Genomic DNA, 12,329 nt, shown 5'->3' on the forward strand with positions numbered 1-12,329 from the left:
CTGCTACAATGGCAGGGGAGAAGAAAAACAACCAATAAGGGCTGAATAACATAGTCTGGGTAAAACAAATAAGCATGGGTGTAGCTTGCTTATTGCGGCGGTTACTACCCCTAACTAATCAAGCTTGATATTTCACTTGGATGCAGCTCCATCAATGCTCTCTGCATTAATGGTGGGTGTGAAAGGGAAATAGAACCAAAGGTTACTAGGAGCCAAGAGAAACAGATAAGTATGAGAAAAAAGAAGTGTGAGGCTTGCTGGGCAGACTGGATGGGCCAATTGTCTTCTTCTGCCGTCATTTCTATGTTTCTATGGATAAAAATTAATATACTAATTCCCACGCACAATTAATAGTTTTTTGAAAGGAACAAGACAACAGTGTTCACTTTCTCCACTATTATGTGTGTTGTCAACAGGACCATTGGCAATTAAACTTCAGTCTTTATCTTCTATTCAAGGATTAATACTTGTGTCCCAAGAACATAAAATCCATCTTTTTGCAGATGATATGATCCTATTTGTTGCTAATCCTCAAAGATCTCTAAATTTTATTCTAAATGTCTTTGATACCTTTAGTTTTTTTGCAGAGTTGAAAATCAGTATAAGATTGCACTAGACAGACTTGGCATGGGGCCTTTCCCTTTAGGTGAACTAATAAGTATATCAAATATCTGGGTATCCTTATACACTGACCTGTCTCTTTTGTATAAATTAAATATAACTTCAGTAATAGATGCGATATTGGATTAGCTACCTGCTTGGTTTGAGTTGCTACTTTAATTATATGGGAGATATGCTCATTTTAAAATGGCATTGTTACCAAGGGCCTCATTTTCCAATATCGCAGTGGTAATGCATGATAACGCATGAGGGGGCGTGTCCCATGCAAATAAGGCATTTTTCGTGCAGCGGGGAAACATCGCATGACGCGATGTTTTCGCCATTTGCGGAAATGGATTCGCAAATCGCGAAAACATCGTGCACCGCGATAAAACAACCAATGAATCTTCGCAGTACACGAAAGTGTCCAAACAGCCTATTTCCACTCCTAGGTGCTGCAAGCAACATAGGTAGAGAGAACATTGCCCAAATCTCTTCTTGGAGTGAGTTTCCTCACTCCGAAGGCCAGCAAATCTTCACAAGAGACCACTGTTCTTTCCGTACGTCTCATGTTGAATGTGAAAGTGGCCCCCTACGCTCATACCTAATCCCCACCTCGAGTTACTAGGTGGCCCTCCCATAGGGCTACAAATACCTGTCTAGGGCATAGGTACTATAGCAAGGCGCTCGCTCTCTCTCTCTCTCTCTCTCGACATGAGCTGTTCAGAATTGTCATGGACCGCGATAACCCTTTACTGACCTGTAGCGCACAAGGTAACGCAAATGAAAGTGTTGTAGCTATTAGCCGCGCTAACACTGCGGCTGTTTCGCGGCACACGATAACTGTTTCCCATTTTACATATGCTCCGCCCCAACTCCGCCCCCTGAATATAAAATTACGAATTTGCATTCGCAGATCGCATTAACGGCTGTTAGCGCAATTTGCGAATTTATCTCCCGCGATAACCCCTTGGAAAATGACCCCCCAAAGTTGCTTTATTGTTTACAAATGGTTCCTTGCTCGCTGATGAATAAGAATGTAGCTAACTCACGCTCTTGTCTTAGTAAAATTTATTTGGAAGGACAAAGGAGCAAGAATTATATGTACCAAAGCATTTAGAGGGCTTAAACTTCTTGACTTTTGATTCTATAATGTACCATTATCAATTATGATTTTTCTGACAATGAATCTCTCAACATTTTAAATATCGTATACCTGGTATCATCGAGGCTGACTTGAACCAATTGTCCCTGATATATGTTATGCACTTGAGGAAAGAACATTTTTCTGGTGGTTTACGTTCCTTCCCATTGTTTAGGCCCATGATGCAAGCTCAGAGATTCGTGTGCATGTGGTGGGATACTGATCATGCTGGGGTAGATTTTCAAAGGGATACACGCGTACCCCCCGAAAACCTACCACAAACCCCCCCTGCGCACACCGAGCCTATTTTGCATAGGCTCGGCAGCGTGCGCAAGCCCCGGGACGCGCGTAAGTCCCGGGGCTTGCATGGAGGGGCGTGTCGCGAGTGATGCGGCATTTCAGGGGCGGCAGCACGGGCGTGGTTTCGGCCAGGGGGCGTGACTGCGGCCTCCGGACCAGCCCCCAGACTGGAACATGGAGCGTGGAAGCCGGCCCGGCGCGCGCAAAGTTAGGGGGGGGGTTTAGGTAGGGCCGGGGGGGTGGGTTAGGTAGGGGAAGGGAAGGTGCGGGGGGTGGAAGGAAAGTTCCCTCCGAGGCCGCTCCGATTTCGGAGCAGCCTCGGAGGGAACGGAGGCAGGCTGTTCGGCTCGGCGCGCGCAGGCTGCTGATTTTGGGCAGCCTTGCGCGCGCCGACCCCGGATTTCAATGGATACGCGCGTATCTATTAAAATCCCGCGTACTCTTGTTCGCGCCTGGTGCACGAACAAAAGTACGCGTATGCGCAGATTTATAAAATCTGCCCCAGCATTTCTGAAGTTCTTCCTTTGATTGGAAATGCTGAAATTTTTGCCCAGAATGGAAAATAAAATATTTTTGGATTGGAAAATTAGAGATATAACTAGTAACTCTTCCTTAAGCTGTAAAGTTCACATAATATTTTTTCTTTTGAGCAAATGAAGGACCAATTTAACATATCTCAAAAGCATTTTTATGTATATATGCAGGTCTAACATAGAAATGACAGCAGAAGACGACCAAATGGTCCATCCAGTCTGCCCAGCAAGCTTTCACACTTCTTTTTTTTCATACTTTTCTGTTACTCTTGTCCATTTAAATAACTTTTTTGGTTCTATTTCCCTTCCACCCCCACCATCGTAGATAGCAGTGCTAGAGCTGTATCTGAGTGAAGTATCCAGCTAATTGGTTTGGGGTAGTAACCGCTGTAATAAGCCAGCTTCTCTCTCGCTTGTTTATCCAGCCTGTGAATTCAGTCTTTGTTGGTTGTTTGAATATAAATCCTCCTTTCATTCCCCCTGGCGCTGAAGCAGTGGGCTGCGCTGGATATGTATTCTAAGTGAAGTATCAGGCTTGATTTGGAGTAGTAACCACCGTAACAAGCAAGCTACACCCATGCTTATTTGTTTTACCCAGACTATATAATTCAGTCCTTGTTGGTATATGTCTGAATATAAAACATCTTTTCTTCATTCCCCCTGCCGTTGAAGCAGAGACCTATGCTGGATATGCATTGAAAGTGAAGTATCAGGCATTTTTGGTTTGGGGTAGTAACCGCCATAACAAGCAAGCTACTCCCCTGCTTTATTCTTTTTTCCACATTTCCTCTTGCCGTTGAAGCATAGAGCAATGTTGGAGTCGCATTAATCGTGTGTATGTTTATTGAATAAGGATATTCATCTCCAGGTAGAAGCCGTCATTTCCGCAAGCCACCCCCATGCCTCTTCTCTTCATTCACATCCTCTAGACTTTATTGATCCACAGTATTTATCCCACGCCCCTTTGAAATCCTTCACAGTTTTGGTCTTCACCACTTCCTCCGAAGGGCGTTCCAGGCATCCACCAACCTCTCTGTGAAGAAATACTTCCTGACATTGGTTCTGAATCTTCCTCCCTGGAGTTCTAAATCGTGACCCCTGGTTCTGCTGATTTTTTTGCAACAGAAAAGATTTGTCGTTGTCTTTGGATCATTAAAACCTTTCAAGTATCTGAAAGTCTGTACCATATCACCCCTGCTCCTCCTTTCCTCCAGGGTGTACATATTTAGATTCTTCAATCTCTCCTCATAAGTCATTCAATGAAGACCCTCCACCTTTTTGGTCGCCCTTCTCTGGACCGCCTCCATCCTGTCTCTGTCCCTTCGGAGATACGATCTCCAGAACTAAACACAGTACTCCAGGTGAGGCCTCATTAAAGCAACGATCATCAAAATTATTTCAATCAGGGGGACTTGAAGATGAAATCAGAGTAATTGGCCAGATAGGTAATAAACTTTCTGATTGGTATAAATTACTGTTAGCTAAAGATGACCCCAAAATGTTAAATGGTTTGTTTTCGCATTGGAGCAAGTGTTTAAGAACTGATATCACTAGCAAAGACGCGATGAGCTTCTTTTTGAAAAATAATATTCAGCACCATTGGTGATGTCGTGGTATCAGCATATGGTTACCTGGATGCAATTAGAGCACATTGATGTAATTTACACATCAAGAAAAGTAACCAAAGACTATGTGCATGCCTGGGAACAATTTTATCATCTTTTGTCAACATAGTTGTAAGACAGGCTAAAAGACATGCAATATTCTGTATCCTGGGAGATAGAATGTGATACAATTGTTTCTTCATGTTTGTCCGGTTTCCCCCAAACGGTGGGTGAATGGTGTGTGAATGGGTGTCCTGTGCTTGTCTTGTTGTTACTTAGGTAACACTATCTGTAAAAAGTTAAAAAGGAGGTGGTAATACGAGAGGAACAAACTATTGTTATTTTTCAGCAATATGTTCTGGTTTGTTGGGAAGCTTAAGCATATAATTTACCCGTTTTCTTATGTATGCTCGTATTGTATATGGCATTGTTATAAATTAAAATTAAAAAAAAAAGATATTGTTAAATGAACATTTATATTCTTTGAGAAATTATAAAACGCTTCAGAAAACAGTCAGCACTTACCACGCATGCCTATAAAGCTGAAATTGCATCTTCCAAAAGAAGAAATTTAAATGATAAATAGGGCAATATTATATAGTTTTCCAATAGAGATTTTGCAGGTTTCATCAATCTTCCTTTCATTTCATACCAATTTTCTTGTTAAAAGTGAACATGTCTGTGTCTTCTTGTCTTCCTGAATACAATTAACACCTGGTTTCAGTTTAAAAGTTCAATCTAATTTCTCATTTTTTTTTTTTTTATCTTTGACACCTTTCTAAAGCCTACTTGACTTGTCTGACACATTTGCCAGATATCAAGAACATTTCTTGCAGGATGGGTATATCTTACTTTTTACCTTTTAGAAAAAGAATAGATTTTTATTTGCCATGACACATGACTACAACTTTCAGCGTTACATATGGGGAGAATGTGATACTAATGTATTAATAAAATAGATTAGGCAGGGTTGTCAGAAATCTGCATGATGATGTTCCAGCAGCTTTCTTGATATATTTAATCCGCACCAGTCACACCATTCCTCTCTTCGGCCACAGCGGGATAGGATCTGTTACGACCAGTCTGGGCCTCTCTTCCATCATCGTGGTGCTCAGGGAACCCCTCAGCTGATGGCGCGCCCCCTGCAATTGCCTAGCTCGCCCACCCCAAAAACCAGCCCTGAGAATATTTGGGGGGGGGGGGGGGTTGCTTGAAGGACCCAGGTTTGATTCCCTGCCCAGGAGTCTGCTTCCTTGGATGATCAGAGCTTGGGGGTGCTGAGGAGACAGTGTACACAGTCTTTGGGAAGAGGGAGCCTCAGATATTGCAGAATGGAGCCAGATTCAGGCTCCATGTTACTGTGCTCGCCTAAAGAAGGTCTGTTGCTGTAGTATCTGGGCAAACGAAGGCAGGAAAGGAGATAAATAGAGGGGGGGGGGGGATAAGAAACCACATAGTTGAAAATGTGGTTATATTAGACTGGCAAAGGCTGGTTCCGACTGAGCTGGAAGTCTAAAGGGGATGAATGACCCTATCAAGTTACAAAAATAAAAATGTAAAGCGAGAAAATATAATTAATCAACTATAACAGCATGCATATTAAATGACAGAGAACATCGGTTGAAATGTGAGCTATGTTAAGGTTTATTCACTTACTATAAACTTTCTAAACTCTTGGACTCCACCAAACAGTAGTGATTACAGTACCACACTGAATCGACGGACCTCTTAAAAAGTTAAAGAATGTTTAGTATGTACAGATCAAAGCTTTTTAATGAGCACAAAGAAGGGAACATTTTATATCTGTAAATAACGTATTTTCCTATCTGCACCAAAAAAAAAAAAAAATGTACATCACATATGTAACATAATATGGCCTTAATGTTCATTTGTGATCCGCTTTGAACTCTAAATTAAAAGGCAGAAAATAATTAGCACAAATAAATATTTTAATAAGGAAAAATTAACATGACTGGCTTTAATTTTAATTCTGTTTATTAAAATAAAGACAAATATCACAGCATACAGTGTTTCTCATACATGCCAAGTTTTGCAACTACAAATTTTAAACATTTATTTATTTATTTATTTTAAATTTTTATATACCGGAATTCCTGTATGCAATACAAATCAGTCCGGTTTACAAGTAACGAAAGAGGTTGCCCTGGTCTGGGAAGTTAGACCTGGGTTTTTTTACATAGAACATGGAACAATAACAATAAACCATTGAACATTATTACAAGTAACATAGAATGTAACAATAGCATTTAACAGATTTAACCTTTTTTTACAAAGAACTTTAGAAGCGAATATGGTCTGCAGTAGACGGTTATATAAAGGTGAATAATGACTGTTAGAATTGTGAATAAGCAAGTACGGTATGAAAATTAAGTGGCAAGGTGTTGGTGACACCCTGCAATGGTTGGATCTGAAAGTCAGGAGGAGGTGCCTATTGGAAAGCTTGCCTGAAGAGCCAGGTTTTTAACCTTTTTTTGAACTCTACACTTTTTTTTTTTTTGAACTCTACACTTTTTTTGAACTCTACACTTCCCCCCTTCCAAACCCTCCCTATATTATATAAATCTCTTATTTACCTTGAATTTTAAACTCAAGAAACCCTAGAACAGTTGAACATTCCATAAAATTCCATGCAATATTCACTTTTATAAAATAGCATATAACACAGCCATCATTACTGACAATCATCTTGCCAAGCTTCTTTTCCCCATGTAATCAAACAAAATTATTCTCGCCTATTTCCCCCACCTCCCTTCAATGCCTCCCCAGTCTTGTGTCCCATATTATATTTTCAATAACACTGAACAGCTGAGTCCTCCAAAAAGTTTATAACTTCTTTCCACTCATTCATCCAGTATGTATATTTCCCTCTCTGACTGGCTTTAATTCCACTGGGAAGAAAGATAATCAGGATCCACTCCTGTTTCAGCCAGCAGTAACTTATTAGCATAAACATATACACAATTTAACAGTGCCCAATATTTTAGACAGGATATTACCATTACTATTTGGATGGGATGTTTCTTTAAGTATTCATGAAAGTGATGGTTTAATTGCCCAATAGACCATATGGTATGTTACAGCAAAGGAACATGCTGTGCAAACTTCATGAGCTTGTGTCAATGTTCCTCACGTCTATAACAATACAGGCGGAAACTACTGAGCATTTCAATCAAAATAGCAAGGATTTCTTTCAACTAAAGGCCCCAAGACCAGTGCGCCAACACCTTGCACTAACTGGACCCCAGTTTGCATTCTCTCTAATACACTTATGTATGGAAGGGAGCTTTTTCTACCATGATTCCAACTCTCGAGGATAAGCTTCCCCCAGAAATATGATCAGAGTGGAATTATCTTAACTGTTGAAGGAAGACTAAAAATTGGATTTTTCTTTGGTAACCAATCTGTTCTGACGGGGGTGAATGAAGGGTGGAATGTTATCAGAAGGTTGCAGGTGAAGGTTAAGTCTGATGGTGGTATAGTCTCCATGGGTGATACTTTTACTGGGGAGGGGTTTCTATGAATTCCCTTCCTGGTTTATGTATATGATCAAATAGTGCTTTGTCTGTAATCTGATATTTGATTTTATTTTAAAGATATTTATTTATGGTTGTTGTAATTTTATTTCTGTGTTATTTTGTTGTACACCACTTTGGGTACTAAATTGAGGCTGGGACTGGGTTATAGAAACTCTCTGTATAAATAATTAAGGTGGCTGCAGCATCCCTCAGTTCAGAATAGGACCATCTGTTAACTGCAGTGTATTAATTGTGAAAGTAAGCCAAGTGTTCAGGGACTGCGAGGAGAAACAAAAAAGAGCATGTGTGAAGCACTGCGAAGGACAGAAGCATCAAAGCACATCTCCCCCATACTGAAACTCTTTTGCCCTAAAACACACAGAAAAGGCTAAATCTATTTTTAGTTTGAACTCTTCCATTTTTAAAACCACACTTGTCAAGGGCAAATGTGTTTACATTCCTTTAGTGGAGAGTAAGAGAGATGATGTTAAAGTTGATTCCAAAACAGTACGGATTAATTCCTATGGACCTGTTGAATTCATTGCATCACAAAAGACATATTTAATTAAAGTGATACTTTATCACAGCTGTTGTAACAATAGATGTGTGCGATGATTGCTCAGGTCTGCAAAATAAAATTTAAAATGGCTAATAAGTAAGGGAAAATATGTGACACATTCTTAAGTTGCAACCTTAATAAGCTGTAGGGCGTGGTACTCATCGTGAATCAAAAAAATGTAAATTTCCATTAAAAATAAAAAGATATTCTGCAATTGCCCTGAAACTTTAGACAGCTAGGCTTGGAAAAGTATCAGATTATATTACATATATGATCTAAATGTTCTGTACTGATTATCATTACCCATTAAACCTTGTTTAAGTACGAGTTAGTATCACTGTAGGCCATGGGCTGGGTAGGAACCAGCAGGCTCAACCTCAGAAATCAATTTGGTCAATGCTGGCAGGTTAGTATTGGCCAGGTGCCATCCAGCAAGGACCCAGGCAGCAGATGTGAGGGCAACAGTCTCACTAGTTTTTATGGCTGGTAAGATAACAGGCAGGGGTGCTGGGTGTTGGATTAAAGCATGGGAGCCTTTTGGCTTCTTAGTCAGATGGTAGAGAACCAATGAAGAAGAGCACCCCAACTTGACTTTGATGAGATGTGATACTCTATAAGCGGCCCAACTTCTAGGGTTGTTAGCTGGGATATATCCTTAGAAGAAATGGATGGGTCAGTTGGTCTTTATCTGTCATCATCTACTACATTTCTACATAAATGACCTTGTGCACATTGCATGAATCAGTCTACAATATGGATGTTGTGTAGTCTGAGCTCTGCTGTTCGCAAGGTCACTTTCAGATTGCAGAAGAGATGCTCAAAAATGTTAAGAATGCAATTTAAAGGAAACCGTGTTAAACTGGGGAATTTGCAGCTTTGAGCTATTATATGCTACTGGGAGAATAGTGTTTTCTTTTAATTTAATTTTTAATAGCAACATATATAAAGCAAGCTAGCATTATTGCAATTTCCCCACAAAATGTGTTCCAGTTCTTGATTTGAGTCAGTACAGAGTGGTACCCTGACCTACAGAGTTGAGTTTGTGGGGAAAATATGGTTAAGAAAAAAAAAACCCACTAACAAGGCAAAAGTCTGGATCCTTCGGTTCAAGAATATATTACCTGATTATTTTTCTTTTTTAATTTAAGTAACATTACAAATTTGATTGGGGTTAGAAATGCAACAATATTAATTTTCACTTCCATTGCCCCAGATGTTCTCCTGTTAATTGATACAGCTTATTTATTCATAAATAAATGTATTCATTGCAAAAATATGGATCATCATCCTATTTGATGTGACCTTCTGTCTAAACATTTTTCATTCCTCAACCACATAGAACTTTTTTTTTTTTTTTTAATCTCATTAGCATTCAGTGACTGGAAAAAATATCTATCTTAATTGACATCAATGTCTGCAGATTGTGTGTATATATAACATTTCCCTATTTTGTGACTTATGATAGATTGATGCCATAAAAACAAGACATTTGAAGTGTCAATGTTAGTTTACACTAACAGACATCCTTCACCACACTGAGATAACAACCACTGTATTTGATACCATCTGAGATGTAGAGGAAAACCTGTTAAACATATTTGCCTTACAGTTTTTCTGTATTTATTTATTTATTTGTTGATAATATTTATCTGACGCTCTACCCAGGGTGCCTTACAAACAAAACATTAAGTCACGCAAAAGAAAAACAACAGCACATAGTCAACTAAGGTAGTGAATCAGGGCAATATTATAGCAAGGGATTAAGTTTTCCAACATGAAATCTTAAAGGGGTGAGTTGTTTTTCTTTTTTTTTTTTAGTTTTGATTGGAAGATGAATAGAGAGATTGCTTCTTGATAGCAACTTATTCTTGTGGAATGGCAGTAATGGGGAAGGCATGAAAGGAAGCAAAGGTTTGTCTGGAGCAAGGAACATGGGAGAAGGGTGTGAAACTGTGAGCGGAGAGTGCAAGAAGGAATTTAGTGAGAAGTGAGAGCTAAGGAGCAGAGAGAGGCAGAACTGTGAATACACGTGTAGGTCAGAGTTGGGAGCTTAAAAATAAGCTGGAATTTAACTGGGAGCAAATGGAATGGAAGCAGAGAAGCTGATGTTATAAGCAGCACTAAAACTGCGTGTACTTGCGTGCGTTTTTTCCCGCACTAGCCTTACGCAGGTATGTAATAAAGTGTTCAAGCATGGGAAAAACGCACACATAAGCCCACTTTAAAACATGGTGCTGGATTAGCACAAGTGCATGCAAATGAAGCAATTAACTATTCATGGGCTATGCAGGGAGTCGCGCATTAGTTAATGCAGGTTTTCGTACACGGGTCTTTTAGTGACTGAGTCAGGGCAGGAGTTAAGTTAAAGCGTGTGTGTGGCTGGAGACTGGTTTCCTCTGGGTTAATCATGGATTTCCTTCACTTTTTCCGAATGTTTGGAACACTTTTGTGGGTCGGCTATAGAAATCTCTGCTGCACTCCAGCACCTGCCAGCATCCAAAGCGGTTAGACATTGTTTTATCGATCTTCAGTTCCACTCCTGGACCACTAACTTCTTCACTGTTTTTATGAAAAGGGATGGCTTTCGCTCCGAGAATCACTCACTGGTCACCACATTAATGCAATGGATGGATTAATGCACGGATTTCTACGCAGTGTATTACATTGGGCCATGGGCACGTGTTTGTGCTCACATTTTCACACAGGTTTCACTTTTGTGCTGATTTTCTGCAAACATCTCATTTGCATATATGCCCTTTATTACATCCCACAGAGGCACCTGCTTTACTTGCACGTGCTAAAAAAAATACGTGAAGACAACTAGCGCCAATTTCACCATGGGTCCTATTACATCAGACTCAGAAGATGCTAGGATAAAAGGACCATTTGTTCAATCTAGTCTGCCCATTTATACTTGCCTACTGCATTGCCAGAAGTCTTACTGGATCTGTGGTCTTCTCCTGCCCTCTACCACTATGATTCATGTGTGTCTATCCCAAGTATGCTTGAATTTTGCCGTTGTTTTGGCTCCTATAATGTCTGCTGGAAGTTTGTTCTAAGTGGCCACTACCCTCTCAGTGAAAAATAATTTTTCTCAGATGCCTTCTGAGCTTCCCTCCCTTCGAGTTTCATATGATGACCTCCCCACCTCCTTGAGCTTTTCATTCTATAGAAAATACTTCTTCCTAGTACTTACTGGAAGATGTATTTCCAGAACTGAACAGAGTTCTCAAGATGATGTCTCTCCAGAGACCTGAATGGCAGCAATATTACTTCCCTCTTTCTACTGGTGATGCTTCTCTTTATTTACTTAAGTATAGTATTAACTTTCCCAACTATTTTGTTACACTAACTGGCTACCATGAGGTTACCATAGATTATGACCTCCAGGTCTCTTTACTGTTTGGTGACTGCTAGCTCTTCACCTCTAAAAAGATATTTGACCCTTGGACTTTTGTGATCCAAATGCATAATTTTGCTTTTCCTTGGATTAAAGCATAGTTGCCATACCTTTGACCACTTTTCCAAGTTTTTTAAATCATTTCATCTTATTTACACTTTTTGGCATGTCTACTATTGCAAATATTATCTGCAAAGAGGCACGCTTTCCATTCTATCCCATGCTTATAAAGCCATTGAAGAGGGTTAGACCTAGCACATGTGGCACACTGCTAGTCACTTTCCCTTCAACAGAGTACCACACTCTGGAGTTCTGTGGCTCAACCAACTTCTCACCCAGCTTATAATTTTATTCCAATTCACAGCTTGGCTAGTTTGCTCACCAATGTTATACATAGAATAGTGTCAAAGATTTTATTAGACCCAGACAGGCCACCATTTACTGCATCCACTTATCTTCTTCTCTGGTCACCAGGCCGGGATTTGTCAATAGGCCCACTAGGCCTGTGCCTAGGGTGGTAAAAATCTAGGGGGGCAGCAGGTGGCTGAACATTTACTGCTTTCTAGCTGTACTGAATCTCACTTAGCAGAGAACAGCTCTCAGTTTCCATATCCAGCCCCTCCCTTCCTCCCCTTCATCAATTCCGGAACTTC

At 40.1% G+C, this 12,329-nt stretch overlaps 1 protein-coding gene across 3 annotated transcripts in view; it reads right to left on the bottom strand.

Moving 5' to 3' along the window:
- Positions 1–12,329, bottom strand: part of LOC115095109 (transcription initiation factor TFIID subunit 4-like) — a 654,045-nt gene that overhangs the window by 231,291 nt on the left and 410,425 nt on the right. The window contains exon 14 of one of the 3 annotated variants that reach the window (XM_029608362.1): positions 6,635–8,342. The exons of the other annotated variants lie outside the window; for them this stretch is intronic. Coding sequence (XP_029464222.1) covers positions 8,337–8,342 — 6 coding nt within the window. The 3' untranslated portion in view covers positions 6,635–8,336. Of the gene's footprint in view, positions 1–6,634; positions 8,343–12,329 lie in introns of those variants that run through there. 3 annotated transcript variants of the gene reach the window in all.

This window comes from Rhinatrema bivittatum, chromosome 7 (genome assembly GCF_901001135.1).
Source record: "Rhinatrema bivittatum chromosome 7, aRhiBiv1.1, whole genome shotgun sequence".
NCBI classification, from domain to species: domain Eukaryota; kingdom Metazoa; phylum Chordata; class Amphibia; order Gymnophiona; family Rhinatrematidae; genus Rhinatrema; species Rhinatrema bivittatum.